This window comes from Drosophila ananassae, chromosome 3R (genome assembly GCF_017639315.1).
Source record: "Drosophila ananassae strain 14024-0371.13 chromosome 3R, ASM1763931v2, whole genome shotgun sequence".
NCBI lineage: Eukaryota > Metazoa > Arthropoda > Insecta > Diptera > Drosophilidae > Drosophila > Drosophila ananassae.
Genome location: NC_057930.1, coordinates 20819045 through 20845251, shown reverse-complemented (window position 1 = coordinate 20845251; position 26207 = coordinate 20819045). Strand labels below are relative to the sequence as shown.

The window sequence follows — 26207 nt, the reverse complement described above, 5'->3', positions numbered from 1 at the left end:
ATTGAGGCTCCATGCACTTTTCAACATTTCAAAAATCTAAAAAATTATTTGTTCCTAGATTTTGATGCAGATTGAAAGGGAATTGATGGACAAATCGTTTAAGGTACTCCGCTTAAGGATCGGATGAGTATTGACAAAGATATAGCCATCGCAGGGGGCCATATTGTTCCTCCATGCTTTTTTGAAGGGGATTCTCTAAATCTAATAAAGAACCTGTGTGCATATATTGATAGAGGTAGAAAGAGTGAGGCGACATCGAACTCAAGTAGTTTTAAGATATTTAATTTAAGGTTCGGATAGAACTTTCCAAAGACACAGATATCTAAGGTCGTATTATAAGTTTTAAAGTCATTTCCTTGCTAGCCAAAAATTACTTTTAGAAGTTCCACCCGTTTCTATGGGGCCCTGTAAATCATTTCCATTATTTTAAAATATTCCACATTGTTTCTTTTTACCTCTCCACTCCATTAACCACCGGATTTTTGTTTTTATGTTCTTTAATTTCAAGGGGAGTGCTCCCTGCCAAGAAGGGTGACTGAGTCCGGAGCAAAACCTGTTGTCCAGAGAAGGGATTTGTCGAGCAGGTCTCAGCTGTGGTCTTGCACTCGGAGGCTCAAAGTCTCATTTCGTTTTCGGGCTAAGACTGCTACATAATCCCCCGGCCCACCCCATAAAATCGAGTCTGGAGTGAAGTTTCATACGCTGTATTTATTTTTGCACTTAATTCCTACTTACATTTTTTACTTAAAAATATTCATAATTTGTAGCTGTCAATTCAATACTTTATAATTATTAGTATTTGAAAAAATTAATTTGATGTGCCTAGATTTTCGGGGTTTAATTTTCAAGACAAAATAATTGTATTTTTATTTACATTTCAAACCCATCCAACTAAGTTTAGCAACTGTAAGGGTGTACATATTGCTGTGTTTTCCAAACATTGTTTATTTTCCAATTACTTTATTTTACACTTTTGTGATTAATAACTAGTTTTGCAAACTTTTATATAGCTTGTAAATAATACGATGATTAAATCTTTAAACTTTAGTCTAAGCCTATGCAATAGAACCTAACTTTAATGAATAAAGCATACATATATTATAAGTGAGACTACCTTTTTAAATTTCTGAGCTGCCTAAATTTAGACTTTAATTCTTAATTTTTATACATTTATAGTTCTGTTTTTTTACAGCGAAACCATTTTAAAGCGTTTAAGAGAATGCAAAAATAATATTTTTCTGATTTTTCAGATGATTGATAGCAGCAGAAGGCACAAGATACATCGAAACGAAACAGTAGGTATTTTTGATATGAGTCTAATTGACTTGTTCATAGGTTATATTTGTAACTAAATGATTGAGGTTATCCTAGGATGGGTTCTCCTATATAAAGCATTTCTATAATAAATTAAATTTCATTTTTTTTAGTTTTTATTGTCGAAATTATACGCAGGTTTTAATTATATTTCATATTTAAAGAGCCCCAACACCAAAATTAGATTTTGGGTTGGGATAGATTGTCATTGGAAATGGGGAGAGGTTTAGGCAAGTGTACCTAATTTATTCATATACATTTAAATATTTAAAGCAAAAACTAGAAGATTGGGAGGTGGAGAGCGATAGGTACATTTATATGTATAATCTTTTCTTTGTATTTTTTATAAATTCTATTCGTTTGTTTTGAGTTGACAGTTGGGATATGTGATTTTTTAAAAGCCCGTCTAAAAAGGGGCTTCCAACCCCGTTTGGAAAATCGATGTTGCTCAATTAAAAGTTCAGCTTTCAAACATTGTTTTGTAAACTGTAATTCTATTTTAAATATTACTTAAAATACCCTACGATTACCGAAGCTGCTATACTAAAGAAAAGTTTGTGGTGGCATTTCTTTAAGCAAAAATATGATAACTATGATCCTGTTTATCCAATTTTGTGAAAATTATGTTTACTTATTTTTGCATCAAATACTTATCATATTCTAATGATTTTCATCAATCGTTGCTCTCGCTTTTAAAAGCATTAGAGTCCCAATATTTTCTTTATAATACTAATCTTAATTAATTATTATTAATTCATGTAAATTATTTTTTGCTCGTGACTTTGAAAACCTAAAAATTTGATAAAAATTTAATATGTTAGATCGTGATTGGTAGGCTTAAAACCTAAATTCTTTCGTTGCAAAAACATATGTATCTCCCGGAAACTGGGCCGACTTGACTCGTTCCGCTGCCAGCACTCGCACATAAGGTCATAAATTTCCCGAGGACAGTTGGTGGGCATGTGTAAGAGTTCCTGGGTAAGGAAAGCTTTAGTTTTTGTCATATTTTCGTATTTTTTATGAGACTTACATGCATTTTGTCGTTCTCGTAGATGTGACCAATATTTTCAATAACATTTTTGTCCGACATGTGCTCGTACGGCTGCTCCCTGGCGAATGTCAATATTTCCCATAAGGTAACGGCAAAGGACCAAACATCTGACTTCGTAGTGAATTTATCCTTAAAAAAAGACAAGTTTGGATTATAGAAATGAATACATTTGTCTAAAAATAATCTTACCTTTAGGACACTCTCCCAGGCCATCCAGCGAATCGGTAACGGTTGAGATTGTCTGCCATTTTTGGCTTCAAACTGACAATAATCGGATGAATAGGCCGAGCGATATATCACAGTTCCAATGGAGCATACTTTGACACTTAGTTCTGAGCCAATAATACAGCTTCTACAAGAGAAAGATAAAGAAATATTTACACACAATGGCCAGAGTCCAAGAGAAAAATCTAATGTAATCATTGGCCACAAAGATATAGCTTTATCATTAAATATTTGATTGAAGAGTTCAGACATATCTCTTTTATTATATGATTAAAGTTAAATCAATATATCTTTGATTAACTGGCTTAAAAGACCTGGCATTCTGACTTAACGCAATGTATAAAAGTATGTAACTACTTTAACAAGAGGACCCTACCTCCCCACATCATTAGTACTTATGTAAGGTTATTAAACATACATTTTAATGAATTGCAACTGACGTCTGGCTCTTTGTAATACTTATCGATTATGTCGCACCGCTTATGCAGAATTTAATTAATTTGAATAGAGCTGACAAATGGGCACTTGCACAAATTTCAACGCCCTTTCCCCCACGAAAAGAACCCGGAAAACTGAGACAAACACCGCCTGGAGACTTGCGCAACAATTTCACATGTCAACGAATACATGTGAAATGGGGGCCCTGCCATTTGCCATCTGAAATGTGATCAGGTGGAATGTAATGGACGTCGTTTAAAGGTAACGTCGTTGCTACTGCTATTGCCGATAGAGGTCACTGGGGGTGGGGTGTACTGGAGTGGAGTAGCATCGGTCCAGGAGTGTGCATTTAACCCCTGCATGCATCCATTTAACCCCTGACATCGCGACATGTGTAAATAAAATAGGAATGGAATGGTTCTGTTCTCGTCGGTTCAGTTCAGTTTAGTTCGATTTTGATAGCCAGCATCCGCAGCCGAAATCGCAGAATCTCCGGCTTAAGCTTCCATTGGACATACTCCTTCCATCCTCTCGGCTCCACAGCTCCCTCCAGCCGTTGTCGTTGCCATGACACTGTCACATCATCCGAAATACCCTTGTGCTATCGAAGCAGGAAATAATGTTCAACCAGGCGGAAGTAGTTGCTATAGCAAAGCGTACTGATTGACTTTGGGAATGCACTTGGGCGAACTCGCCCACTCCCAGGAACCGATGGAAATTGGAATTTAAGGTCGTCATAATTATGATTGCGAATTATACGCAATCGGAATGGAGTTAGTTTGACACAAATAGCTTTTCTATTTTTAGTCAATACACGTTAGTCTTCCCAAGAGAGTCTAACCTTGTCGTTTCAAAAGTTTTTCAGAATAATTTTATGTAACTCACTTAAAAATTCATTTTAAAATACAATGACATCTGCTTTTATGAATCAAATCAGTACTGTCCTTCACATTTCTCAGTATCGACAGGAGAAACAAGTTGGCCATAATTGCAATTTTTTTCGCTTTTGTTGTACGATGGTTTTTAATTAAAAATTGCACGGAGTAAGAGGTCTTTAAAAAGGTAGTACGTAGGATGTTGTTGCGGCCATTAATGTTGATTTTATGCAAATGGCAATTTATTGAAAATGGTCGGGGTCTAAGGGTGAGTGTGTGATTGGTAGGATATTAAAATAAATGAAAATTTCCCCCATAATGTCTCTCTGATATGCCATAAACAATTACAATTTCATGAATTATATATGCTTCAAATGTGTACACCAGAGAACATTTAATTAATATTTTTTCTATACATTATATAGATTTTTTCCCGCCTCAACCGTACTTGATCTTTCAAGTACAAATGTCTGTGAAAAAACTAATTCATTTATTAACTAGCTACCAGCTATAAATCATTGATGAATAGGTGATTTCTTAACAAAGGATCACATTACTTGACCGCAGGACTAAAGGTCAATATTGATTGTAAATCAACGCACACTCCTCCACCTTTGTGATCCTGTCTGGATCTTTAATATTCAGCAGGGGATTAAATTTATTTAAGCTTGTCTTTGACGCCAACACACCCTCAATTGTATTTTAGACGGCTGTCATACTGTGAGTATTATTGGCGGAATACTCGTGTGTGTGTTTGGTTTTCATATTGCGACCACATTAAATTACCCAAACCAAACGGAGGCGAAAATGACGGACACCGTCTTGTGACGGCGGGCATATGGCAGGAATAGAACAATGGGTCAGTCCAACCTTAGCGACAACTAAATCCAATTATAAGCGTTTGCGAGGGAACGCATGTGGAGCTGTCAGGATATGCAGAAACGCTTCATGTGGAACACGTGCGCGAAACGAATTTTTCAAGGGGTGGTGGTGGTGGTGGGCGTTGGGGTGTTGGGCTGTGGCTTGTGGGTGGTGCATGGGTGGTGGCTGGATGTTTGGCTTCCTTTTGGCTTGAATGGATAGACGGATCGACGGGCGGATTGCATGCCGCCCGCAGGGCTGCATTAAGGTCTCCTTTTCAATTGCACAGCCAGCCAGCCAGCCCGTAAAGGGGCAGCGTGAAACAACCCTTACGAATGCATTGCAGATATCCTTTGTGCGTGGCCCATTACAAGAAAAACAAAACGGCGAAAAAAAAAAAATTTTTGTAATTAAACGTAATCCGCTCAATTTGAAACGCACATAGTGGCATTTTCACTTTTCTTTTGCTTTCCAGCGCTTTTCCCAAAGCTTATGGTAATTTTGGGCAATAATTTTCCGTATTCATTTTAAAAATTTGTCCAGCACGGCAAGCAAAGACTTTATTAAATAATTTGTAACATTTTATACGGAAGCGTCGCCAATCCTTTGATTGTAATACGGCTTGGAATGGGCTTATAAATCCTGATCCACGAAGTCTCATGGAGTCTGTGGAGTAAACTTCCCATGCCTTTGAGTACAGGCAGCTTAGCACTCTCATATCTTTAGAGGCAGGAGCTGGAAGCTATATAACTTTGTCGTCAAAGCAGTCTGCGAGTGGCCCGGGGGCACTTACTAAGCACGGCCTGGAGGTGGCCGGGCAAAGATGATTGATTAGGCTTTCACTTAAATTGCAAGAGTGGCTGATCAAATCATCTGCGTCACACAGCCAGTTGACTTCTTAAAGGGGCGAGAATACCTTAATTTTGGACCATATTTCAATGGATGTCTAGCACTTGTTATTGAGTGCAAATCCAACCTCACTCAGCTGTCATGGAGGCTTCAAGTTGGTCCGAGTTTTATGCATGGGATGCGAGTGATAATCAAAAGTTTTCTGCCTGTTTGCGCCATACGTTGAGGTTGGAGAACTCCAAGCCAACCGACTCCAGGCCTGCTGCCAACGACCCAGACAAATCTATTAGTTCATTACTCTCTTGGCAGCAAAAAAGAACAAACATTAGCGTCTAATTCCCTCTTGCAACAAATTCATTAACTGCCACATAATCCAGCAAATTTTTCAGCACTTAAATTTGGACATGACCTAAAACTTTTTCCTTTTATTTTTTTTTTTTGTTTTTTGCCTTCTTGTGGGAGCCTCGAAATCCCTAAATTGTCACAAAACTTTTCCCGCCACACAAAAGCAGACAAAAAAAAAAAAAAGAAAACTGAAACAGGCAGAAAAAAGTTTTCCAACAGATAAAAGTATAGAGCTTTAGAGCGCGAGTGAAAAGGACAGTGGGCGAAAATTACAAACATTTTCAATTATCAGGCCAAACAAGGAGCTTTTGATGTATTGTCTGGGCAGTCATTATAACATTACCGTCATATAATTAGAGCCTGATGATTTTTCATTAAGTTAAAATAACCTTGCCGCTGAGTGGTCCCGATTGCGACTGATAAACGACTGAAGGTGCGCTATTGTGGTCCCTCAAGTAAGCTCCGTTACCTGGTTACCTCGCTGGCACATTTTTCAAAAGGCCAAGACAAAGGGTTAGATCAAAATGAAGTCCATTTTTTAATAACAGCAAGCCCCGGGCTATACAACATATTTATTAGTGGCACCTTTTCCCAGCAGCGCTTTGTTTTCCGAATATTTTTCAAGTGTCACTCTCAACGGTTTCCTAATGAATACTAAGTTATGCTTAACCGAGAAATATGAGAAGTATTTTTATACTTGGCCCGGGATACTAAGCCTCTTTCAGTTTTTGTTAGTTTGACTGCCCTTTTCCCGAAGACATTTAAATTAATTAATCACATTAAAAGTTTTTTCGGCCTTGGATTCGTTAGCAGGGGAAAAATTGTCAAAGAAAATGATTAGATCAAAGATATGGCATTTAAATAATGATGCTAAATGTTTTGCGCTCAATTATGCTTCGCTGGTTGCTAATGGATGCCAGGGGATGGATTTAGAACTGAGGACCAAACTATATTATATATTTTGATAAGTCAACATTATTAAAAGGAAATTATTCCATGGAGGCAGTTCAGCGATGTAAATAAATCATTTGGGATAAAAGGCAAACAATTTAAAAACTTTTGGTAGCCATTTTCCCATAAAATATTTATTCTGGCTAGAAGGATTATTTTATTTTTCTCGGTTTCTAGTTTAAAGGTTTTTCCCAAAGGCCTGCGAAAGCTTCAAGTTCCTTTTTATATATCACTTCTGCTTCAATTAGCGATAATGTTATAAATTATACGAATGAGTCTTTCACATTTAACTTTCTGACAGCTTGATGCGGGTTCGCTGTAGCAGCCAAATGGCTAATTGACACTTGGATTGGCCCTGGGACAGGTAGACAACCATCTTTATTCCGCTTTCCATATTTTATTTAAAATCGATGTTTGCAGCCTTCGAAGGGGTAGACAGTAAGAGCTAAAAAGCCAGAGAACAATAAGAATTTTAGGTTCTTTATATAAAAGAAATATTTTTAGTCAGACCGCCAAAAAGCAGGCAACAAAAAAGCAAGAAATGGAGTACTGTTTCCTGTCTAAACGCATTTCCGTTCAAGGAAACATGTCATGTAGTTCATGATGATCTGGATTTTATGAAAAAAAATATTTTTAACATATATCCACTATATCTTCGGAATAAATGTAAAAATGTATTTGTAAAGAGAGTCATGTGTTAAGTCCCATATCTATAAATTCTATATATGTAGGTTGAATTCCTACTGCAATTATCCGAGTGATCCCAACAACGAGTCCTTCCAACTCCCACTACCCACTACAAAATGGCACACTAAACACAATAAAAACTAACGAAGCTGGCAAAATTTACACAAAATAAATTTTGCTTTAAATGTTATGATGCTTATCATGTGAAAGGTGGGGGTGGCAGAAGTGCGGGCGTTGCTTTGGCTGCATTTTCCTGTTGGTTCTAGTTGATTTAATTAAATGCATTTGAATGCGAATGCCTGGGAATGCGTAGCGTCGGCTTTCAAAACCATCACCAATGCGGTTTTCTCATATATGTACACACACTAGAAACACCCACGCAGGCACACACACTCCTTTGGCTTATCCTTTGGCAGTGTGCGTGCAATATGAGGATGTGTGTGCAGTTAGTTGTAACTAAAACGGAAATGGAGAGCTTATGTTGCTGACAGCGCCCTCTGGTGTTATTTTATGGCAAAATATGTGAAGTCATCTAAAGCTAACAGAGGGGTACCGGGGGATACGAGAGAAAGAGTTTTCATAATAGGACCCCCCCTCGAAACACACACACAAAACCTGGGAATCCAGTGCGGCTCAAAAAGCTGCGGGCTAAATTTAATCAAAAAGTGCATACTCCGCATGCAGGGGGCGGTTGCAGGAGGGCGGATGCCTGGAGCCTTGTAGGCTTCAAGTCAATTAAAATGTATCTACTATCTAGTGAGCCTGAATTACCAATTTAAAGGATATAGACTATGGGACAGTAGCACTTTGCTAATTCTATTCGGCCATTGAAAGGGTAGCCTTGGTATAGCGCCCATTTTCATGTAACTATATCCTTAAATTAATCCTAGAATTATAAAAAATCTATAAAAAATCATAAATGTCTAAAAAATATGCCCCTTCATTAGGGTTAAATAGGCTGCAAAATGAACTCAACCAAAAATTAAATTAGCAAAAACAGAAGAGTCTAAAATAATCATTTGGTAACATAAGTTATTATTAAGCCACCTGCCACCGCAACAACAATTGCTTATATCCTTCGAAAGCTTTTGCAAGCTCCAGTGACCAAAATTGTATTCTGCAGCTGACATTATTACCAGTCGAAAACAAAGACTTATGGCAACAACGATGACATGAATATAGAATATTTGAAATTTAATTGACCCTTCAGCAGCATTCTCTGAGGAGCACAATGCCAGCTCTCGTTCTGACCGTGACTGTAAAGGACATTTGAGGGCACCCTGGCATAGCTAATTGAATGCATAATTTATAATTAAGTACGTAAGCTACTTTAATATTTATGTCTGTAAATGCAGAGAAACCCCAGGGCAGACTATGGTCTATGGCGGGTGGTACTCCGCCATCTACATCATCTAGCCATGGCAGCCTCGGAGCCTCAGTTCGTCCATTATCGACCATCACTTGTGCCAACTGCAATAAAAGTCAATTATTCATGAATTTTCAATAACTCGAGTCGAAAATAGAAAAGTTTCTTTTAGTCCTGCGCTGGTCATTTTTTTGTACGGCCCTGTTCGTCCGCTTCGGCAGCCTAAGCTTGGCAGAAACTTTTTAATAGTATGTAAATATGCCTCAAAAGAAAGACAGGGTAACCAGGACACAGCAGAAGAGCAGCAGCAGCAGCAGGAGGTATCGACTGGTGTTAACTAAGGACATAAAATATTATGCCAAACAATATGAAAAGGGAATTACTGGAGCGGCAATGAGCAAGCCAAAAGATAGTCAAGAGAACAGAGGACAGACGACGGTCGATGGTCGAAGGACGATGGACGATGGACGATGGAGGACTAGGCTAACGAGTTCTCCTTCAAAATCAACGAATGTGCTCGCCAGGCATAGTTATAATGGTGAATAATTAACAGTTATTAATAATGGCAAAAGCAGCTGGCACTAATGCCATCGAAAGCAGCTTACAAAATGTATAGCATGCTTTTTGGGGACACCGTGCGAATCGGTCCACCAGGAATATTCGGACTGAGAGTCTGCCATTTGGCCCACCGGTCGGTCGGCTGGCCGGCCGGCCACTCATAATTTTTGCACAACATTTGTGAGGTTTTTGATTTAAAATGCAACGCCAATAATAATAAAAATAAATCACTCCCCCATTTTTGTTCGTTAGTTAGCGAAATGCCACAAAGTTTACTCGCACTCGGTGCTCAAGCGAGGCGGAAACTTTTTTGTTGCCGAGTCCTGTTTAATAATTTAATTTTATTTATGGCCACGTCAACAAAATGTCACTCAGGCAACTTAAAGTTTGTGCCAAAAATGTATTTAAATAATTTAATTCTTGTTGGAGGGTAACCAGAAGCAAATTAAGCTTTATTAGGTTAAAGAAAATTGTAATATTGTTTTTGATTTTCGGTAAAATGCAAATGCACCTAAAAATAAATGGTCTAATTTTGCAAATTGAAATGTATTTTCATATTTTTTAATATGGCATAGTAAGAGTAATAAAATTCGTATTAATGTCCGCTGGAATGAACTATAAAAACTCCCCCTTTGATATACATTTTGAAAAATTTAATATTCCAACACATTCTAGATTCTACAAGTACCTGTTACAAAAATTTCCGGCGTGACATACTTCACAAGGCAAACTCCAAACCTCATTAAAATGTTTCATTTCATTGCAAAAATAAAAAGTGCAGATGCAATATAATCACCACACCGAAAAGCAGGCGAGGCCGCCATATAAAAATATATATTTGAACATTTTCGTGATGCTCGTATTGATGCCGCTGGCTCAGATGAATGGGCTTAGTTTGTTGGATTCGGGGTGTAGGAAATGGCTCTGTTCTCATACTCCTCTGGAGCACCGGGAACGCGACAAAGTAGAGTTGTATTTTCCGGCTGTGCTGCTTTCGCCGGACGGAGTGAAGAATTTCTAAAGCATTCGTATTGTGAATCAATTGAGATGCGCCTGCCTGCCTGGCTGGCTGGCAGCCTGACGGTGTCTGTCTCGACAACTGGGGCCTACTCGCCCGGTTCATTCAACTTTTAATCTATGGCAGCTTCTTTCCTCTGGGATTTCAAACGTTTTTTATCGTGGGAATACTCCCACTGTTTTTGTGCAATCACATGTAATAGGGAGGGGAAAGTCTCTAGAAACGACGTCTGAATTCTTAAAGTTCAAGCTTTGTAAACAAGTCGACTACTAAATAATTATTGCTACTAGATAGCTTTGGGAGAGAAGTTCTCGAGAATTGAGAACCGTAAATAATTAATGAAGATTTATTAAATATTTTACGTGCGAGACTGTAGCAACTTTAAAAAAGATTTTGTTTGACTTCACTTGGCACTACAATTTAGCAATCCACTTCTCAAATATTACGTTGTGCCGATCTCATCGAGAAAAACCACTCGTTCCAGTCCCGATATCCTGGATGAATCAGGTCGAGCTCATCCTCGTCATCCATATCGAGATCATCGTCAATTTCTTCGCTATACAAAATGGGCTGAACTCCGAGTACCAGGGCCAATTTGTAGATTAAAAACGTAAGCAAGCTGATGATCCAGCCGCACACGACCCCAAAGGCAATACACGTGGCCGCCTTGAGCATCAAACCGAAGTCATTGTGCAAATGATAATTGAAAATGACCAACTGCTTCTGCAAATACTCCTGATAGTCCATTGTTCACAAAGAATTTTCAACTACAGAGTGTTTTGTTCCGAAATTTGTGAATATTTGTAAATTTGTGGGAACAGGGCCGAATATCTGTCATTCCCAGGGAAATCGTTTTCATCATCACAGTGCACTGACGAACTTGTCAAGAAAACACCAGAAAAGAGCAAAATGATTCTCAATCCAATCGAAGCCGCGTGTGTCTATGTGGTCCAGCCCATTATTGATCAACTGGCATATCTTGAGAATGATGTGCATTATATGGCGTTCCTCGGTGGCCTTGCAGTCCTTGGAATTTTCCTGGGACTCCTCTTCAGTGTAATTACAGTTCTTTGGTACAGGTCCTTACACCGTGAGGAATTTACTAAAGTTAACAAGGCCGAATAATGTCCGTTGCAATTAAAACAGAATTGTTAATGTGTTCTGAAGCTCTGCACTGTTAAAAATTATTGGTTTAATATTCTTAATAAGTGTCATGGAAATATAAGTTTATTAAGAAGTAGCGAGTGCCTGTTTGTATCTAATGGAATATGGATTGTTTAATTATATTTTGTGTGGAAATTGGGATATAAGTATATAAAAGATATGATATCCAGTTCAGTTCTTGTTTGTAAGTTTATAAAACCCTTTTGACAAGTACTCTAAATAGGTTTCCCTGGCATACGGTTACCAAAAACCCCTATAATCCCCACTGGTATTTACTAATCAAATCATTTATTTATTTCTTCGAGTGTGCAGTATGCACAATATCTGAAAAGCAGTGGAAAATGCAGAGTGGGGTGGTGGAATGCCAGCCCAGACATCGGCTTACCAACCACATTTGTCATTTAAGCTCAGCCAAATGTAATATGAAAATCGGCATGAGGGGGAAAATGTCAACGTGCACGTGCACTTGCAGTCGCAGGTTATTGGCTGTGTGGTGCAGAGGTCGGATGGGTGGTGGTTGGGTGGCTAGTGTGTGTGTCTGGGTGCTGGTGTTGGTGGCTTGGTGGTTTTTTGGTGTGTGTTGTGGAATTTCCTGTCAAGCTAATTTCCTTTGGGTGCTGCTGTTTGGTCGGGATGTGTGCTCTGAGTTGGCAGCCCATTGAATCAATTCACCTGCATGCATAAAATATTTTCGTTGGGCTGGGTGAGGGTGGAGTGAAAAAAAGGGAAACTTTTTACACACAAACATACTTGGGTAGTTTATGGTGTATGTAAAATATTTCAAACATTGCATATTTTATAGTTTATTGACTGCAGTTTACCGCTCCTCAGTAGCTCTCCCCACAGGTAGTCATCAAGTTATGAAGCTGCCACCAGCTACCAGCCACCAGGCAGCAGGCAGTTTCCAGGCATCCTCGCGACACAAAATGAGCGCCATGTAAGCATTCCTCATGGGATGCCCCGCACTGTGTACCCACCAATCCAACAAACACACATATATGTGTATGGACACATATATTCCATTTGCCATTTACCACCTTGACTTGTTTACAAATTGTCGCAGAAACCGGCGGAATAACGTGTCGCTACGTTTGGGAATTATTTTGTATTTTATGTATACACCCCCAGCAGTATAAAACGAAAGAGTAGCAGTCCCCTGACTTGTCCAAAACCGAAATATTTATACACTAGAACAGGTTATTTTTCTCTTTATAGATATCTATATAGCCAAATATAATCCAAGTGCTGTGTAACCAAGGTGAGCTGTTAAATTAGTGTATATTTTTTATGTATTCTCGGGCTGTGCGAGTCCTTTGGGGTCAAGCTATTAGGATTTATGGCTTTAAAAATATGTTGTCGAGCACCGGACATGGCTTCAGGGACAAGAATTTTCACATCCTTTCACAGGGTATTATAATTGGGTCCGAAAGAGTAAGTGGGAGGGGAACGAACCAATCTAAATATTATATTTTTGGGAGTTACAAACTCATTTTCGGGTCAGTGATCTGGAGTGATGTGTTTGCCAGAGAAAATAATTCAGTTTTCTGTTGACTAAGCACATGCCATTGATTATGATTTTTGTTTTATACTTATTTGGATATTTCACAAGGATAGAAATGGTACAGTAAGGACTTCAAGTTGTATACCAGGGATTGCAAGACTTACTTTAAATTCTATTCCTATTCAGATACTTTCATTTAAAAAATGTTGAAATGTTTAAAAAAGTGAGATGGCTGGCTGCCACCCTTATTCCAAGCACTTACCTGGATGCCAGATCCCGATGAACGAAATTCATGTGCTCCAAATGCTTCATGCCCGATGCAATTTGTGTGGCAATGTAGACTAAACAGCCATAGCTGGATGGCCAGGATGGCGATGACGGCGAGGAGGAGGAAATGAAGTGGCAGCGTCAAATAAGAATTTGAAAAGTTTTCGCATGGGACAAAGTCGCCAAAGTTGATGGTGGGTTGGGGCCAAGTTAACGAAGTTTTAACATCCGTTTTGGGGTATGTCGTTGGGTTGCAAGTCGTTGGTCGTTGGTCGTTGGGCGGATGGGTGTAATCATTGAACACGAGGCCGGAAGTGTAGCGTCGGCAAATGGTGTCGGTACAGGATGCGCGATAAAAACGCACGCGATAACGCACCAAAGTGTAAAAAAAGGAAAGAAACACACACAAAATTAAGGAGATGCCAGTGGAGGAAGCCAGTCTACGCCATTTACTTCAAAAGTCCTTACCTGAGAGTCTTGTTGGCCGTCAAGCCGGACGTCTCGGCCACGTGCTCCTGCAGGAACTGGTTCAAGTCGCCCAGGCAGTGCGAATAGTCCTGCACCATACAGATTGGCTCGTCCTTCAGGCAGGCACCCACCAGCCTAGCCACATTGGGATCACTGAGTTGGGCCAGCTGCTTGGCTCTGCCCCGGAACTCCTGGATCATGAGATCACCGACCCCGGGTCGCAGGGTGGACACAGCCACCAGGGTGGCACTGGAACGAGGTTAGAGTTGAGATGTGATAAGTATTGTGTGTTGAAATTAGAGAGCAACATCTCTAGGGTTCATTCTGAAAGCCAAAGGATCTCCCCTCCATCAATCTGTATCTAAAGCACCTATATGTCTTTGAAAGCTTCCATTTCATTCATTGCAATACTCATTTCGAATCCATCAAGAAACAATAACCCAGTAGTTGCGAAAAGTTCTGCTCCTGACACATTTTAATACGCTGTTTCACGTAACAAACCCATTGCCTGCTTGTTTTAATTGTTTTGCGGTAAGAAAGCCACAAAATCTAATACGGTTACGTAATATTCCCCTGGCAGGCTCTGTGCCATCGCCAGGACGATGGGCCATCATGGGTGGATGAGTGGGCGGTGGATGAGGTGAGTTCAAGCACTGGCTGCAAATACCATCAGACAATTCCCCTGGCCCCAGACCACACATATGTATGCAAAATAATTAATATACATGCACTTGTGCAGACAGCTTTCGATAGGAAATAGAAAATTTCATGGAAGACAATTTCAATGGGCTGTCCCCCAAGGATTCTGATGGAATATTCATGGGCAGTTGGAGTCGAAGCCATCAGACGACAGCTGGAGTTTATTATAATGAGCTGCAGGCGAATGAGATACGATATATGTTTTAGTTGCAGTTTATAGGGCTCTGTTTACGACTACCAGGTATTAAAAAAAAAAAACTTTAAACTGTAGAAAGTCTATATATTGGACTTTAGTAGGGTTTAGGAACTATTGAGCATAGTACTGAAGTGTGGTGACGGTGGTCCTGATGTTACTTACTCCAAAACGTTGGTTTCGCACAAATGCAGCTCTCCAAACTCGCCGAAGCCCAGCTTCTCGACAATAACCAGCGACTGACGTGGAAACTCTTGCACTTGGCAATTGGCCTGCTCTTCGTTAATATCCTCTGAATTAGCACTCATTTCCAAATTGTAATGATGCGGTTTGCTTCCTAATCCCATGCCCATACCCATACCCATGCCCATGCCCATAGTACCACCCACTCCCACGGTAGTGCCCCCTGTGGTGGGCGTGGTCGCCACTGTAGTCAAGGAGCTGAGGCTCAGCGACCCGCTGCTTTGGGATCCCGGCACTGGCATGGACATTGGTTTGTTGTAAATTGGCGTGGCTGCATAATATTTCTCGGGCGGCGGGGGCCCTGGGGATGGCGCCCGGTACTGGGGAGCACTGAGAGGGTTTCGCGTCCTCGCGTTGCCACCAGCAACAATCGCTTCTGCCACAAACCCAGCCCCGGCCCCCGTCCCAGCCGCTGTCCCAGCTGCCGACCCACCGGAGGTGGAGTTGGGCAGAAGCTGCTGCATATGAGGCACCGCATAGTCCTGACACACAATGTCCGGCACATCTGTGGACGAGAATGAAGGAATGCGATGTTAAAAGCGAGTTAATTTTGTTCAGTAGAAATTAAGAGAATGCCAGCAGGGCAGAAACAAGAAGTCTAACCACACAAAGTAATGAGCAAAGAAGAAAAGTATGTTTTCAAAGCAACCCCAGAGTTAGTTAGAGGTGGCTTTGGATTTAGTGAAGATTGGATAAGTTGTTAAGGATCTTAAGGATCAAAGGGCAAGGAATCCCAATTCATTCAATTTAAATATCATTTTCATCAAAGACACAAGTGACTCCCACTTTTTTCGCAGGAAACCTACGAAGTCTGATCTATATTGTCCGCTAAATTAAGCATTGCTCTCTGGATATTGCCGAAATACCAATTTTTGCCCCATTCCCAGTTGGAGGCTGAAGGGACATTTGCATATCCTGTCACAGCCAGGATCCAAAACATGAACTCATCAAGAACGACACCAGCTGGAAGCTGGCAATGCCGGGAGGGGCAGGACATTCAAGTGTTGGCTGTGAGCGCAGTTTTATATCTGATGGCACTGGGTGATGGCCCACACATAATTGTCATAGGTGCATACCATATACATATGTACACCCCCCAGCCTCCATCATGTCTAAGTTCATGCTCCCGCATAGTGGGTTGAAGTGACTGGGTTTTTTTGTGGATTTGTCCAGTTCAGGATTGCCAATTAGGACTTGTTTTTTGGGGAGACATTCCTTGCTCTTTTAAAACCCTAATGCTTAGAATTGTCTTGTAAAATGGTCTTGGTTTTGTTAAAATATAAAAGAAAATGGCCATTTAACCTGCGGGCTTGGGCCACTAAAATTGTTGAACCACTGTGCACTGACCTGTATAGTCCGGTGTTACATGCTGACGTGGCATGGAGCAGGCACTGGCTGTACTGGTGTACATGTTAACGTTGAAGGGTTCGTGGTACAGACTATTCTTGTCAATGGAGGACTCATTGTCATCCATTGTTGTGACCACCTGGGGGAAAAAAAAGCAGAAGCAGATAGTGAAAAAACTCATAGGTCGCACCGAGCACTTTTTTTTGTGCATTCCGCACTACGTTTACAACCGTTTTTAATCATGATTTCTGGAATATGCCCAGCGTTAGGGCTTTTGATGCGTTGGTTACTTTCTGCTCGATTTTTCCCACCCAAATTCTCTGCGTTTTTTTTGTTTTTGTTGTTTCTGTTGGGTTTTTACCTTCTGGTGTCCTGATGATGTTTGACATGCATTTTGGGTGGTTCCAGGGGTGGATCCGAAACAGCTGAAGACCAGCCGGAGGGGTCCTGGCCCCGTCGACGTGAGGGGGCCAGTGTCGGAAATGCGCTTTGCATGTTACGTAACCCCCGACCAAGTTCGACGGGGAATGTATTACCGGGGGCTTTGGCCCGGGACTTAGGCACTTACCTTTAGGACACCGTTGCCGCTCAGTCGCTTATCCACGTCGCCGAGCGTGTCCGGGTTGAAATTGTGCTGGAATGCGTCTAAAACATTGCTCCTTCCCCGTTTTTTTCTGGCCACTATCAGCAGAATAATGGCGGCGAGTAGAAATATAATTGTGGCCAGCACTGTGATTATAATGCCAATAAAACTGGAACCCGGTTCGTGGTGGTCAATGGGTTTTGGAGAGATAACTATACGGAAAGGAAATAAGGGAAATGAGCTTCCCAAACTATAATCCAAGCCATTAAATTTAACTCACCTTGTGTATTTTGCTGTCTTCGATCACTGTCGGTGCTGAAAGCCCTTCCAACTTCATCGCGTTGTAAGGGATACTCTGAAGTTTCGGGTTCCTTGGGATCCCCCGACGAAGATACGTAAGGCAGCTCCTCATCTGTGAAATTTCCGACAGCAGAGACTGAAAATAGCAATTTATAGTTAACCAAATTATGAATAAAATACAGATACTCTAATAAACGGGAAACTCTTTGATTAAATCAATTGTATTCGATTCTGACAAAGGATATTAAATGTCAACGTATGGGAAATGGAAAACGGTTTGGATTTCAATCAATTCGGCATACGCTGGCTGTGCTGGAAAAAAGCCCAAGTTTAATTTTGAATGTTGAATTAGAGACTTCAATTGTTTGCCACTCTCTGACATCGGTGTTGACATTCTATTTCCGACGCAGACAAAAATAGAAATCGAAAACATAAACTCGTTGAAACTCTAGACATTTGTCAATAAGGAAAAACAACAAAACCGACCAGGACGTTGTCCAAAATATTCACCCTTGAACACTTGATTTTTGCCGTTTTATGGGTTGGGTTCAGTGCCTTTTCTCCACTTGGACTGCATTTTCCCTTTTGGCGTTTGTTGAACCCTCCTCTCCTCTCCAATGGATATTTAAAAAACAAAGAAGTTTGTATAATTTGTTGGAAAAAAGGCAAACAAAAATACTTGGGGGAAATGCAAATTTTGTCTGCTTTTGGCATTGATTTTGTGTTGTTTTTCCTTTTATTTTATTCCGCTTCCTTTCCCAATACAGCTGTCGACTTTCTTTTGGCAACAAAGTTTGGCTTATTGTCTCTAAGCAAGAAATGCTTCGGTGGTTCGATGAGTCAGCAAGGTACAAGACTATGTTTTGATTAATTATTTACACTCAGCTATGCTTTATTATCCTTACTATTTCGACTCGAAAGTATTTCTCTAACATTAAAATTAGAGACAAAGAATGTGCCTTCAAGCTCTGCAGCATTAAGCATATTACGAAGCAAGAACTCAAGTTCACTTTCCATGCTGCGATTTGCATTTGCATTCGGATGATGGCATGGAGTATGAGGGACATATCCTTCCACAAAGCGATTTCCAATTACAAAGGATTAAGCTACATGAATTGCACAAGGACTTAAAGCGCAAGCAGCGGAGCTATTGAAATGAATGAATTAATGAGAAAACGCATGGCTGCACAGAATGCATCCTGTCTCAAGAGCGTAAACAGCAAATGAAGCAGGATAAAAAAAAAACAGAGACACACATTCAAAGGAATCGCAATATGCAGAAAAATATGAATACATTAAGGAGGACGATGGCGAGGATGATATAATGCTGAAGTATATTGCTGTTCGATTGATTTTGTCAACCTCTTGAAAATATGTTAAATCGTACTCGTTTGACAAAGAAAGTAGAAAATGCCAACAGAAAGAATGGAATGAATTTAAAGAAAGATATTTCTAACAACTCATTTTATTTGTTTCATATCCAAGTACTGTGTTTTCCAGCTTTGTTGGCTATTTTGTGAGCAAACGAAAGGTCCTTTCCAGGCCATGCTCCATTAGAGACAGTAGGAAAATACAGAATTGTTTGATTCCAAGCCAATAATAAAACAGAAACAATACCTAGCCGGCTTACCTGATATAAAAGTAATCTCACTGAGCATCATCCAACGGGCGGCAAAGTACAAATGCAGTCTCACATACCGTCCTATCCGATTATGCAACTTTATAGTCACGTCTCGGGCATGATCCAGAACCTGATCTGGCATATAAGAAAATTGCACAGGCTCCCTGGTGAACTTCTGCCCGCCTAGGCTGAAATACACTTTGGCATGAACAAACACCTGCAATAAAATTAATAAGAGTGAAGTTACTATAAAAACATACAACATAAATATTTATTGAAAAGCAAACCAGCTTTATCTATTTTATTTCGATGGAAATCATTTATATAGCTGCCAAACAACAAATTGAAAATGCACTTGTTCAACTCTCTACTTTAATGGTTTGTTTACTTTTGATAAAGAGCACATCGAATAAAGAAATTAAATTGATAGTGGCTTCACCCATGATCCCCTATCTTTCCCACACTTGCCACATTCTTTGTACTATTTAAGAATTCCAGCAGAGGCCCAGAACCTAATTCTACACGTGGCTTGTTTAGTTTCCAGTTCATGTTGTGTTTGTTTATAAGAAAAAAAAATAGTTTTGTTTGCCTCGAAATTATCAGATATTACGGTTCGATTTTCTGGGCCATTTATTTGCCCGGCTTGATACCAATTTGTCTGGTCATGGACTCTAATCTATATAGCTGGGGATCTATCTTTAGGTTTTATTATTTCTATACACTGGGTTTTATCTTCATAACTTAATCTTTATAACATTGCAGAGGGAAAGTGGTCTAGAAAGTATGATGTTTATTAATATCTCACCTGGACATCCTTGGAAAACATATTGTTAGTGTGAATTATCACAGAACTAAAATTTCGAACATTTCTAAACTCGAATGTGATTTCCACAGGTCTTCCTTGTAAAGTGTCATTCCGCCAACCAACCCATTCATAGCCTAGAAATTAAAAGAAATAAGTATTATAAATTATTACCTTTTAAAAGAAAGTCCCTCTCACCTTTTCCTAAGCCACTAATATCCGCTCGAAAGTTATCCTTGCCCCTTTGACCGTCTACTAATTGGCCCAAACCGTTCACATAGCGATCACCTTCCTCCTGGCCATCGTAGGTCTTGTCGGAAAGATCAATTTCCATACCACGCTGGGCACCTTTGGGAATACTGTAGGCCACAATGTCTTCTGCAAATAATAATGGGCAGTGTGAAGAGCTATTTGTGTTGTCTTTTTATACTTTATATATTTTTATACTCTTATGAGGGGTATTATAATTCTAGGTTCTGTCGAGTTTCAATCAAAACTCTTTGGCAGTTCAGATATGTAATAGAAAAGGTCGAATCGTGACTTTTTGGATAAACATTTGATGCTTAAGAGTATTTAGGCATCGAAGGCACCCATAAAAGTTATGTCCATCCTAAAAATACTTATTCTAAGAGCCAGAGCCGAGGAAGATCGGCTATCGAAGGCACAAGGTGAAGCAAATCAAGGGGCACCCACCTTTCCAGAGGCAGCCGACTATCTCGGCACGCAGGCAGACGGTGCGATCGTACTGGCTGTAGGGATAGATGCGCACCTTCGAGGCAAAGACGCTGGGATGCAACACGTTCTCCACCTCGCTGTAGGTGTTTATATTGCCGGGCAGTATCTGCAACGAGTGGACAAAAGGGGCGGTCGGTCAGATGGGCATTAAAAAGCATGCTTGTGGCCTGTGTAGGTGGGAAAAAAAGACAGAAAAATAAAAGCGTAAAAATTGATTTTCCATTGCTTGCATTCAATAAATCGATGAAACTGGTTCGGTGCCGGTTGGTAACACCTACGCAATTTTCGCTGGCTCCGTTGGTAATTCGCACATAAATTGTTTGGCTAAGAGATGCAATATCTGCCTCTATATCTTGTCTTCTGCGAGCTAGGCCTGCGGTTTTCGTAGATTTTTATCTCAAGGCTTGGCCTGCTCGTGATTAATGTGTGAATCAGGCAGGGGAAAAAAGAGAATGTCTTTGGAGTAGGTGAAGAGCAATGCAATTATAGATATTTTATCGCGAAAGGAACTTAACTGTAAAGTTTTTTGTTCAAGTGTCAATTAATAGTGAATCAATAAATTATAAAGACTGTGTTTCATCCTCGAACCATACCTTGTTCCCATGACTGTTCTTCCACTGTATCCATTTATCAAAGCCCGGCCTCCAATAATTGACGGCGTAGGCTTCGGTGTACTCCTGACCCTGACCTTTGCCGAACCGGCCCTGGGTGCGAACCGCGGTTATCATATGCACCTGCAGCAAATCAATTTGGAGATATTCATTTAGACCTCGGGATACCATGTGCTTGGGACACCAAGCTCCTCCGTTGTTGTCCACCTTCAGTCTGAAACGGAAAGCGGAATAGTAGTTAGTCTTCCTCATAGACTGCTTGAGTAATTTGAGAGTTGTGAGTAAAATTGCCTCATTACGAATATTTGGATTCAGAAAAGCTTTTTCCAAAAAGAAATACAAAAATATACATTCAGAAATGTAGAGATTTTTAAAGCAAGCCCGCTCATCCATACACACCATGCCGACCGGCCAAGATGTTGTGTCAAGTGGCTTGTTATGCAACAGAAAATTCCAGCCGTATTCGGTTGGGATAGTTTTCATTGCATTTTGGGAAAATCCTTTCATTAGTTTCGTTTCGCAGGAGCTTTAACGAGCTCGTGTTCCTGTGCTCCTTCCAGCACGTCATTTAATGCCCGAAAAGTATTCGCAAAGTATGCCGTGCGAAATTGTTTTATTTTTTCTTCCTTCTTTCCTTTTTTTTTTGGTATATATTTTTCTAGTAGTGTTGTGGTTTCGTTTTACTGAAAATTGTTGCATAGTTTGTGGAGCAGAGGCCAGCTGCCTTAGCCATTTGCCGTACAAACTTCCAGGTAACACATACACACATAGTTATAATATGTGCAGCGTTATGGTCAGTGCAGGATCTCTCCATGGGACCATGGTTGCAGGAAGAAATGCGCAGAGGCACCTAGACTAAGTTTTATTTAGCAAAGCCTCTAAAATATGCCATAAAAGGTCTGCAGCTATCGCATAACTGCAGCATAGTATGTTCCGTGCCCCAGCGCCTTTTCCACTTTAGTGGGCCAACACCCATTTATGTGGCTGTTATGTTGCATTTACACACATACACTGGCTCCTAACTGGGTCTCCTACCCGTGTTACTTTATGTGTCCGGCTGAAATTAGAGCCGAAACACGCTCCTTCACGGCATGCCCCTCGCACATCCTGAGATGCAGATACCCAGCTATCTGGATACCAGCTACCGGCTACCAGGACACCTCCCAATGGCCGGTTGTCGGGTAATGGTGGCTTCTATTATATTATTAAATCGCTTTCACTGCTCCACTTTCGATATGGCCCTTTCTTTGATACTTAAATTTACTTGACGTCTTTAAAAATAATATCTTTAAGTCTTGATACGTGGACTTAAGTTTTGTTTCAATTTCCAATGCCCTTTCTTAACGCCTAATCTCTTTTCAATGTTTTTTAATATTTTATGAGTAAGAATAACAAATTCCTAATAGGTTCGAAGTGCCCAACGTAAATGTCCTTATCCTAGTCCTTCCTTTCTTTATAAACTTATCCTACTCTTAAAGTTATGTGTATTTGTTTCCCATTTGAAGTATTATGTGTACTAAAATGACCTTTCGCATTGTCGATTTTATGAGAAAGAAAGGATTTAAGCTTTGCGTCTAGAAGAGTTCTACAGTTTCTAATAAAAAGTTAAGCAGATTTTCGGAAGCCGGTGGAGAGTGGATTTGGAAACTTTGATTCCTGTCCCCTAAACAACTTAACTTTTGCCTAGAGGACCAAAACATAAGCGGATTAAATTTTCCCTACCGTTGCAAATTGCTCTCTCCGGCATATGTTTACCAAAACATATACACATCCGAGCCCATCTAATAGCCTGAATGGGTGAAAGGGTACTACCCCCAGGATGGTGAATCAGTTCGCCTCATTGTATATGTAGTTGATTTCACCTGAGTGTGGGGGAAGTGCTGGGAGGTGGTTGGAAGAAGCGCGAGTCCTTGGCAAAGCTTGTAAATATTTCTCGTCTTCAGTTCGTTCCAGCATGTGTGTAAGATGGTTAAAGGTTGTCAGTCAGGAGCCCCTTTATTCTCTTTTTGCGCTGCCCCACCACTTATTTATTTTTCATTTAATTTCCAATTCCTTCAGTTTTTTAATGGCACTTGATCCAATTAAAATTCCAAGACAGAAGTTCTTTGTTTAAGGGCACAGTGGGTGGAGTATTATTGAGATGCTGGTGACATGAATGGTTTTTTCATAATAGTTTTTAAGAAATTCATATTTTTTGAATCATATATTTTATTAAAAAAAATAATAGACATAGGGTACAATCTTACAACTAATGGTAATCTTTTAAGGATGATAAAAAACTTATGATCTTTTTAACAATAATCTTATTAAATGAAGAAAGAGGACACCTACTTAAAAATTTGTACTTTAAGCCTTGTTTTTTGCCGTGGAAACTTACCAATGTGCAGCGGGCCTTGTGAGCTACTAAAAATTATTTTTTACGATTGTCATAAAGAGGGCTTTACCCAGCACTCCACCACCCAGAGCCTCCCACCCGCTGCTATTACCACCAACCACACCAGGCCCCACCTCCAATCAACCCCTTGCCAAAACAATGACGCCTCCTTTGTTTCTGGTGCTCCTAGCGGTTGGTAGCAGCAACAGTCAAAGTGCCGCGGAGTTTTTAATTAAAAATTCTTTTTCCCTCTTTTCTTCTCTGCTCAGTTAACAAAATATTTTGAAAAGCTTGAAAACTTGAGGCTCAAAGGAGTGCCGTGGTAATCATTTAACAAATTAATTTTTGGCCTTAAAATGAACATCAGTTGGCTTTAAATGCTCGTTGGCACCTATTCAAGCTTAGAAAATTACAACCAATTGCAATGAAAAAGAGATTTTATGATTGAAATAGAAACAGAAATGGAAAAGTCTTACAATATTTATTTCTATAGGACTTAAGAATATGAATCATGAAATCTTTACAGTTTCTCAATTAAAACCATTACATTGAATTGAAAAACCATGATTGGATTTGGGCCGACAAAATGGCGGCCAACAAAATGGTGAAAATTAGTGATGAACCGAATTAAGCATCTGCCAATCGATATCTCAGAGTTATCGAATATCTTTTAAATGTCAGAATCTAACGAATTTATGTATGGGCCTTTTCTAGGCATTAAATTCAAGAAAAGAGCAATTCTGTCGAGCCATAAATACTAAGTGCCTCAAAATATTTTATTTATAATATGCAAACCCTGAATTTTGAATGTCTTTTCCCCCCAAATAATTGATGCTTTGATTGATTCCACTTAGAATAAAATGTCCTTTCCCTTTTGTACTCTCTCGTCTGCTTGGGGTCTTTAAAATATGGCATTAATGTATGCAGAAATACCTTTCCCTTTTTCTCGTTTCCTTTATCTATAACGTAACCCACATAAGAAGACGAGAGTCCCCTGCATATGTCTTCTTTTTCGCAATGGCTTTTGTATTATGCTTTTATGATTGGAGTGAAAACAAAGGGGGGAGAGTGGGGATGCGGCGGCAGTTGCTGGATGGGTGGTGGCAGATGGTAGGTGGTAGGCAGGTGGGAGGTAGATGGAGGGATGCCCTCAACCCTTGCACGTCACAAATTGCAAACGAAACAGGCGACTACAACAAGAGGCTCCCAGCATGTTTGTGTGTGTGTGTGTTTGGGTTTATCGATTTTCCTTTTTACCATAAAACGCTAATGGTCGAATCCACGTCGGCCGAAACCTCTTTCGTTTGCACCCTACTTTCACTCTTGCGATTCTGCCACAGAAGCTGATGTCGCCATTTTGCGTTTCATATTTTCCATGAAACTTTAAGCCGACGTCTCCTTTTATTCTACGTACGTATCGTCGTAGTCGGGAGGAGCAATGGCTGATATTGCTGTCGTTGGTATTCCTTTGGCCTAAGCCATAGCCGCCATTTTTATTGTCATCTTTACCGTTGTTGTCGCTCTGCGTGTTTGCCATTTTTTTTTGCTTCTTCCACCATCCGTTCCTTTTGGCTCTCTTCGCCTTGCAATTTCCACTTGACACAATGGCACACAAATTGCAAAACTCTTCCGCCGACGTTTTTTTTCTTTTCTTGATTTTAGGTTTTTTTTTCTTTTTTTTTTTTTGTGAAACGTTCCACAGTGTTGTCTGTTGACTTTTAAAGTATTACCGCCTTGCATACGTATTGTGTTCTATGCATTTTTCTTGGCATTTGTGTCTACTCGTGTTTCTGGCCCCAGCTTATATTTTCTTTCTAATGCCATTTCCATTTTTCTGCTTTTTGGCAAGTGTTTTTCTTTCTAAGATGGCTTTCGTTACGGCCTGAACACACTGCGAGAAAATGTTTAAAGTGATGTATTTAGTATTTATTTTTATTCAAATAACTAAGCCAAAGCCTTTTCAATAACCATTACTTGGTGGTAGAGTTGCCTTCATTGCCAATAATTAAATGCTTTTTGTAACGAAAGATGTCTAGTACTTTCGTCACCTGCTTGAATACTCTTTCACAGTGATTTGATGGACAAATGCATAAAAGCACTCATAAGGTTAACCTTTTTGTCCTTGGCTTTATCGAGTATATTGCCGTAAAAAAATGATGGCATGCCATTAAAGCCGTCACTGCAATAATGCCTCTGAAATGCAAATGGCAGCGACTTCTGTTTAATTTCTCTTTACTTTTCTTTTTTGTTAGATTGCAGTTGGTGCAATTCAAGTGCTCTGAGGCGGCAAATTGAGTGACTCGCACCACGAGTTAAATTTAAATTGCCTAAGCAAATAGTTGGCAAATGTTTGCCTCCCCGTAATGGAAAGTCAAACATGGTAAAGATCAGTCGTCTGCTCGGTCGTATCAACAGGTGATCCATCGGCCAACTATAATGGGGGCCGTGCCTGTTTGCCTGAACTGCCCAGTTGTTAACTCTTTGCCATGTTGTGGCTATATTGACAAAAGACGTTTTCTCTGCGCCAACATGCCACTGCAAAATCGTAAGTGGAGACAAGGGACTCTGAAGATGCCATGGAAGCGACGTTTGTTTCTATTTGGTCAACTTTATTTGCTTTTTGTGAGTTACAGGCCGGGCCAAATGCTACCTTTGTATTTGGTTACAACAGATGCAGGTGCGGTCAAATATCTCTGACCTTATATTTTCCTATCAGAAATTTCCCCCAAGAGTAATAGGCTCCAGAAGGTACCTATACCAT

General features: G+C 40.0%; 3 protein-coding genes across 5 annotated transcripts in view; 1 reads left to right on the top strand and 2 right to left on the bottom strand.

Annotated features, from left to right (window-relative positions):
* Positions 1-695: 695 nt before the first annotated feature.
* Positions 696-26207, bottom strand: part of LOC6497336 (discoidin domain-containing receptor 2) — a 45705-nt gene continuing 20193 nt past the window's right edge. For 2 of the 3 annotated variants that reach the window (XM_032451581.2, XM_032451582.2), the window contains exons 4-16: positions 21055-21286; positions 20420-20567; positions 19925-20104; positions 19730-19863; positions 18934-19141; positions 17284-17439; positions 16989-17215; positions 16421-16559; positions 14996-15578; positions 13939-14187; positions 13466-13558; positions 2345-2717; positions 696-2288 (exon numbers count right to left, since the gene is read on the bottom strand). In XM_032451581.2, coding sequence (XP_032307472.1) covers positions 2124-2288; positions 2345-2717; positions 13466-13558; positions 13939-14187; positions 14996-15578; positions 16421-16559; positions 16989-17215; positions 17284-17439; positions 18934-19141; positions 19730-19863; positions 19925-20104; positions 20420-20567; positions 21055-21286 — 2887 coding nt within the window. In that variant the 3' untranslated portion in view covers positions 696-2123. The remainder of the gene's footprint in view (positions 2289-2344; positions 2718-13465; positions 13559-13938; positions 14188-14995; positions 15579-16420; positions 16560-16988; positions 17216-17283; positions 17440-18933; positions 19142-19729; positions 19864-19924; positions 20105-20419; positions 20568-21054; positions 21287-26207) is intronic. The other variant, XM_014906169.3, reaches the window with a different exon arrangement.
* On the bottom strand, positions 10834-11352 carry LOC26514831. The gene has a single exon (XM_014906892.3). The coding sequence runs from the start codon at positions 11283-11285 to the stop codon at positions 10974-10976; it is 312 nt and encodes a 103-aa protein (XP_014762378.1). The 5' UTR covers positions 11286-11352; the 3' UTR covers positions 10834-10973.
* On the top strand, positions 11430-11778 carry LOC26514032. Its single transcript, XM_014906804.3, has one exon. It carries the CDS (start codon positions 11448-11450, stop codon positions 11661-11663), a length of 216 nt encoding a protein of 71 aa, XP_014762290.1. The 5' UTR covers positions 11430-11447; the 3' UTR covers positions 11664-11778.

Coding starts and splice junctions, on each gene's coding strand:
- LOC26514831 (XM_014906892.3), bottom strand. CDS start 11,285: ATGGACTATCAGGAGTATTTGCAGAAGCAGTTGGTCATTTTCAATTAT.
- LOC26514032 (XM_014906804.3), top strand. CDS start 11,448: ATGATTCTCAATCCAATCGAAGCCGCGTGTGTCTATGTGGTCCAGCCC.